Below are 6,620 nucleotides of genomic sequence, written 5' to 3' on the forward strand. Positions count from 1 at the left end.
CCCCCCCCCCCCCCCCCCCCCCCCCCGTCCTTGGCCCTGACCCGGACCGGTGCAGCAGGCAACAAACAGGCTCACCCCACAAGGGCCAGCCCTGGGGCCTCGGGCCTCGGGCGCGCAGGGCACCGCGCCTCCCCCGCCACCCCTCCCCAGGCGCGCTTCCGGCGGGGCCGGAAGGAGCAGGAATTCGGAATGTTTTGGAACCAGCGTTCCAATTCCCCTGAGGATTCTCTGCCCTGGCCCTTCCCCCCGCAGGGTGGGGGGGTGACGGAGAAGAGCCTAATCAGCATCTGACTGGGAAGGGGAGTAAACCCGGACTGGGGGAGGGTCCCCGCACTCCTGCTCACAGCCAACTGTAAGCATGGGGGTGCAGGATGGTTGGGGGGGTGGCCCATATCTTGACATGGGTCTGGTGGGGAGGCTAGACCCAAGGCGGCCACACTGGGACGGAGGAGCGGTGACCTGGTCCCCTGTCCCAGTTGACCGCTCCTTCCTGCCTGGGGAAACAGGTGTCTGGGGAAAGCAGATGGCGGGACAGTGATGGACCGGTGACACCTGCCAGGCCACACTCGCCACAGCTCTCCTCGAGGCCCACACCCCCCACCCCACCCCACCTCACCTCTGGACAAAACAAAATCCCTCCCATCCCCTCCCCAGACCTTGGCCAGAAGCCTCCAAAGACATCCCCCCCCACCAAGTCTTTTCTGGGACTTTTTCTTAGAAACAGGAAGTTGGGGGTGTGGGCCACACCTCCACCAGGTCAAGGCCCCACCAAGGGCAAGGGAGGGAGGTTGCGGACCATGGGAACTCACCACCCTGCCCCATGCCTGCAGCCCCCAGTGCCCAGGCAGCCCCAGAAAAGGCAAGGGAGGGCAAGGAGACCACGCTACCTCGGTGGGGCTGAGACAGGGAGGGGAGGGGTGGTTGGGGGAAGCTGGGGGAGGGCAGAGGTGGGGGACTTGGAAGGAGAGCGGTGGCACCCTGTCACTTGCTGGCTTGCAAGCCAACCTGGCTTTCCCCCACACACAAGCGTACAGACACCAAGGCAGTGCCCACGGCCCGCCTGCGTGGCACAGAGGACCTGGACACGGCCCCACCTCTCTGGGCCCTCTCCTGCCTTCCCCTCCCTCCCAGTCCTGCCTGGGCCTTGACCTGGACTCTGACGTCCTCTGATGGGGGCCTCATGAGGAGGGGACCCAAAGCCCTGACTTCCGGCTCCAGCCTTCACAAGGTGCCCTGTGCCTGGAGGTTTCCACAGTAAGCTGCTGTGGCAGGAATGACCTGGCCAAGAACCTGGGCCAAGCTTCCTGCCAGTAAGGGCTCCTGGGCAAGGCATGGAGCAGGAAGGCCCGAGCCCGGCCCTGACAAACACCTGCCTGGCGCAGGACGCTCTGAAGAAAAGCCAGGCCGGCTCCACCTGCCTGTCCCTACCACCCCCCGCAGAGGGGCCACCTGCTCCAGGGCTGAGAGTCCCAGCACTCGTGGCCCCCAGTCCCTGGCACAGGTCTGGGCGCAGATGGCCGCGGGTGTGAGGCCTGTGTGGCTCACGTCATCACTGTGGCAGGGGTGGGCAGGGATCCAGGCCCCCAGTGTTCTGCCCCCTCCCCTCCCAGGGTTGCCTGGCAGCGAGCAGGGCACACGGGAGGGTGCAGAGCAAGGTGGGTGTCTGTGGGGAGGGTCAGGGTCCTCTCCAAGGCCCTGCTTTCACATCCTGCTGAGGCCAGCACAGCCCCACCCTTTCCTGAGGTCACAGGCTGTCCTTCGGGACCCTTCTTAGCCCAGCTGCCCATTTTTCCTACACGACCCCTGCCTTCCTGCGGTGGTGGTCACCCAGAATGCGCCCAGGCCCCCGGCCAGCAGGGGTGGGGGGCCCCCGGATCTTGTGAACGCCGCCCTCTGTCTCAGACCTGCCCGAGGTGCCCGCCAGCTTGTCTCTTCCTGGCCAGCAAGAAGGGGTGACCTGCAACAGGACAGGCAGAGAGAGGGATGGGAGGGGGTGACAGTGGCGAGCAGGGTGGGTTGGGCTCCAGGCTGGGTGAGCCGGGGAGGGGGCTGTTGGCTACAGCTGGGGGTGTGGGTGGGGCGGAGGCTGGGGACCACAGTGAGCTCCAGGCCCTGACCCCGCAGCCCTTCCCCGGGGGGCTCAGGGGAGGATGGGCCGGGCGAGCGGTTACTGTAAATGGGCAGGCGGCTTCCTCTTTCCACGGAGGGCGCGCCTGGCATCCGCCCCCCCAGATAAGGGTGCTAGTTCTTGGCCTGCGGTCAGCCCCCTCTGACCACAGGGTGGTGGGTGGGGCCTGGGGGGCCAGACTGTGGCTCTGGGCCAACAGACTGGAGGAGGGGTGGAGATCCCAAGACGGAGACAGGCAGGCACGGCCCGAGCACAGGGGCCCCGGGTGGGGCCCTGGCTGCTGGTGACAGAGGCAGAAGTGAAAGCTGGGGGTGGGGGTCACAGGGCAGGCCCAGAAACTAGGGACCTAATTTCCCAGGAGCACCTCCCCTGCCCTGCGCCTACTGCATCCCCAGGGCCTTGGGGGACTTGGAAACCAGCACCAACTGGGGAGGGGTCAAGAGCTTAGGCCAGGGCTCTGGACAAATGAGGCCAATCTGTGGGACAGCCTCACGGGTCCCTGAAGTGGCCGGCAGCGCGGGCCGTCCTGAGCCAGGGGACCGGAGGCGGCACAAGGTGGTCGCCTGGGAATACTGGGGAAGGGGTTCTCCCCCCCCACCCCGTCCCCCGTGACCCCTTCGGAACGGCTTTGGGACGCAGGCTCTGACACTAGGCAGCCCGTATCCTGTCTGCCCCACCAGCAGGGGGCACAGGACCCTTTAAAGTCAAATTTGTACCCGTGAGCCCCAACACCCCATGTTCGGAGGCCACTGCCAGCCCAGCTGCTAAGCCCCAAGCACCACATTGGCCGCAAGCTGTCCCTTGAAGCCTGCCCAGGGCCTGCGCCCCCAGGAGGCCCTCCTTCCCCATCCCCCCAGGGGCCTCCACCCATCAGGACTGCCCCCCCCCCCCCCCCCCCCCCCCCCCCCCCCCCCCCCCCCCCCCCCCCCCCCCCCCCCCCCCCCCCCCCCGCCTCCCTCCCCTCATTTTTCACATTCAGGGCCTCCAGTGGCATCTCCTGGGCAGTGGCCTCGGGAGACGATCTGGGGAAGGACGAGGACAGGCCCTCGCCAGGCAGAGGGCCCAGGACAAGATGCCCACCTGGCGGGCCCCAGAGAGGGGACTCAGTGACAGGTGGGACACTCCGTGGGGACGGCAGGTCTGGACAAGTGTGCAGGTCACCCAGAGTCCTGCGCCCATCCCGGTAGGCTTGGTCGTGAGGCCGAGGAAGGGTCAAGTGCTTGGCATCCGGCCCCAGGGGGGCCTTGGCTGCTTAGAGCCCTCTGCTCGAGGTGCCCCTAGAATGCCCACAGGAATGTCCACTCGGGAGACCCCAGAAGACCGCGAGGGGCAGCCCTCCTAATGGAGAGAGCTAGATGGGTGCCCAAACAGCGGGCAGAGCTTGTGGTAGGGGGCCCGCACCCCGGGGGTGACACCCCGGCGAGGGAGGGGGTGGGCTCCAGACGGTGTGTTGTGTGGCCCTCGGCAGAGTCCCACTGAGGCAAGTCTGTCCTCCACACATCAGGGCCCAGGACCCCAGGCAAGGCCCTGGCAGGAGGCGGCGGAAGTGAGGGGGCTGTGGCTGTGGCCCCTCCCTCCTGACCTGCCCCCCAGCCAGCCTCTGTCACAGACCCCAGGCGGCACCCCTGGAGGGCCTGGGACCTTGGCCTTGGGGAACCAGTGAGTGAGAGGCAGAGGTGAGGCTGGGCAGAAGCCTGGGTCCAAGGCAGAGTGAGCTTTTCCAGGCCGCACATGCTGTAGGCCGCCCGGCACCCCTCCCTGGCGGCTCCAAGGACCGCGGGGGCTGTGCACGCACCGGGGGGGGGCTGGTACCTGGGCGTCCCTCCAGGCCCAATGACTCCACATGACCATGAGGGGCTGAGGTGGCAGCCCAGCGCCCCGGGGCCCAGCATGGTGGGAGTCCCTCTGCCCCTCCCTCAGGACAGCAGACTGGGACCCAAGGGCCCCACGCCACCTGTGGGGAGCTGGCCGTCCACACGGGGTGGTGTGGGGGACCGTGGGGGGCAGGTCTCTAGGCCCTGGGCAGGGTCCCCTCTGGCTGATGTCCACGGTGCAAAGAGCCAGCTAGGTGGGGCCTAGAGAGCCGGACGGCACCCCAGCTGCCCGCCCGTGCCCCACACCCCTCGGGGTCAGCGGAGAACGAAGGGCACCCCCCCACGGTCTGATGGGCAGGCAGACCGCCACTTCTCCCCTCCCCGGGCTCAGGGCCTGGTGGTGGCCAGAGGCGGGGTGGCCGGGGTGGTCCAAGCACGGCTGGCCTCTGCATACTCTCAAAGTCCTTTATTGTACAATGTCTTCTGTCTGGGGGCGGGGTGCCAAAGGACTACCGGGTACACAGCGCAGTAGATAAATATGCCAAGCCTTTTCTTTTTTCTTTTTAAATCAGGCATTTATAAACAAGAAAGCATACATTAATTACATAAAAATAGTTTTCGAGAGTAGAGTAAGTCACCATGTTGTCGTTAGCAGCAGAGGAGACGCGGACGGCGATGCAGACGCTCCTGGCGGATATAAAGGTAGAGCTGTGGTTTTTTTTTTTCCTTAATCGAAAAAAAATGTCGCTTGTGACTCCTGACTTAAAGCAAGAACAAGACGGCCTCTCGAGCCTGGTGGGCGCGGCGGGCGGGCAGGGGCGGGGAGGACAGAGCCCGCGGGGAGCTGCGGGGCTGGCAGAGGGTCCGTCCCCTCCGGCAGGCGAGCTGTTCTTCCTCAGTTAAAAACAACCCAGAAAACAGGACAACTACCAGGGAAGGAAAGAGTTTCTGAAACAGGAACCACCGTACACGCGGGAGATGCGACAGAGCGGGGACGCGTATTTACACGGGCTGGCTCTGCACGGAAAGCAGGGGATCGTGTGTTAGCTGCTCCAAAGATATGAATGTTATTGCTGTTGTTTTTCCCTTCGTTAAAAATCCTCTTTCAGCGTAGAAATAATGAGTAATTAAACGGACGCACAATCATTCCGGTAATGGCTACTACACGCGGGAGAGCCGAAGCCGGCGAGGGCCCCCTCTCCCTCCCGCAGCTGCACGGGGCCTCGGACCTGGGCCCCCCCACCCCGGAGGGAAGCGGCCGGAACGAGCCTGTGCCACCCCCCTCCCAGCGGCCCCCGGGAAGGCTCAAGCTGCTGGTGACCGGGGAGCCTGTGACAGCCGCCCCTGTCCCCACCGCACCAGCTCTGGTGGGGCCGCAGGAGCCTCGGGCAGGGGACAGAGGGGCGGGGAGGGTGGGGGGAGCTGCCGTGGCCTGGCCAGAACTGGCAAGTGGGGGCATGGACCCAACGACCAAGACGGTGACCAGAGGCGGGCAATGGGACGGCAAGGGCGGCGGGGGGGGGGGGTACTGCACAGAATTCAGAGAAGCTCATCGCTGGGGCCTGAAACACCACCAAGCAAGCGGGCGGCCCCGGGCGACAGGCCCCACAGGCCCTTTGATCTCTTACGACTCTCAGCCCCACCGAGGCCCACGTGCAGCTCTGCTCCGACGAAACCGCTTCGTTCCCCTTGAAGAAATGACTGAAAAAACACAACTCCGGAAACACGAGGCTGAACACAGCATTCTGCGTGCTGCGAGCACGGCCGGCCCCTCGCAGGGCCCGGTAATAATGCCCATCGACGGGGACACAGACGGCGGAGGTTAACATTCCATGCATACAGATCTCATAACTGCAAAAGAAAAACAAAAGCAAAAAAACAAAATTCCAAACAAACGCTGCATATATATGATGTCCCTTTTGCATTGCACTTTAGAAGGGGGTCCAGCAGCACCTGCGCCCCTCCCCCTGGTAAACCGCGGGCAAGAGCCCTGCAGGCGACACGGCCACCACGCCTCTGCCGGTCACGGCGGCCTCCACCTCCACGTGCACTGGCAGCTGCCTCGGCGCTAGAACGGGGTCGAGCGAAGAATCCTGGGTAAGATCTTTCTCGTGTAAATAAATACCGTAATTTCGGGAGGGGTGGCCGCCTCTTATCTATTGGGAAATCATTTTTCAAGCTTGGGCATAAAGACCGTATACAATTTGCATGAACAGTTGAGAGTGAGCGAGATTATTTCGGATAAATGCACGTAACTCATTCTGATGGCAGCGGGTTGGAGGGCGACTGAAGACGGGGTCTCGGGGCAGAAAGACGAGTCAGGACTTGCTGTACAAGACGGTGGAAGGCACAGAACTGCCCCCCGAAGTTCCGCTTTTGCGTTTCCGCTTTGTGATTCCCTTGTTCAACCGAGCACCAGAGGGGGCTTCGGACCACCGGGGCACTTAGGCTGTGGACTGCTCTAGAAATGGGTTTGTGATATTTGACAAGTAAAAACCTCAGTTAACTGGGGAATAAAAAGAGAAGGGAAAGTTTTGACAAAGTGCAGTTCTAAATATACGTTTAAATGAACAAACAAAAAGAAAAAAAAAAGTGAAGTAATGCTGTTTCTGTTCCGACGCCGCAGCCTCGGCCGGCCGCGCCAGGGGCGGCAGCGGGAGGGCGGCAGCGGGAGGGCG

General features: G+C 63.8%; 1 protein-coding gene and 1 long non-coding RNA gene across 2 annotated transcripts in view; both read right to left on the reverse strand.

Moving 5' to 3' along the window:
• The window catches only part of LOC115299636, a 4,594-nt gene extending 4,431 nt beyond the window's left edge, over nt 1-163 (reverse strand). Inside the window, exon 1 of the long non-coding RNA XR_003912268.1 lies at nt 76-163. This is a non-coding gene — a long non-coding RNA (uncharacterized LOC115299636). The remainder of the gene's footprint in view (nt 1-75) is intronic.
• A 5,710-nt stretch (nt 164-5,873) lies between these two features.
• Nucleotides 5,874-6,620, reverse strand: part of SKI (SKI proto-oncogene) — a gene marked incomplete at its 5' end in the record, with an annotated part of 63,018 nt that continues 62,271 nt past the window's right edge. Inside the window, one exon of the mRNA XM_029945944.1 lies at nt 5,874-6,098. Within this exon, the coding sequence (XP_029801804.1) occupies nt 5,874-6,098 (225 nt within the window). The remainder of the gene's footprint in view (nt 6,099-6,620) is intronic.

This window comes from Suricata suricatta, chromosome 8 (assembly GCF_006229205.1).
Source record: "Suricata suricatta isolate VVHF042 chromosome 8, meerkat_22Aug2017_6uvM2_HiC, whole genome shotgun sequence".
Lineage (NCBI taxonomy): Eukaryota > Metazoa > Chordata > Mammalia > Carnivora > Herpestidae > Suricata > Suricata suricatta.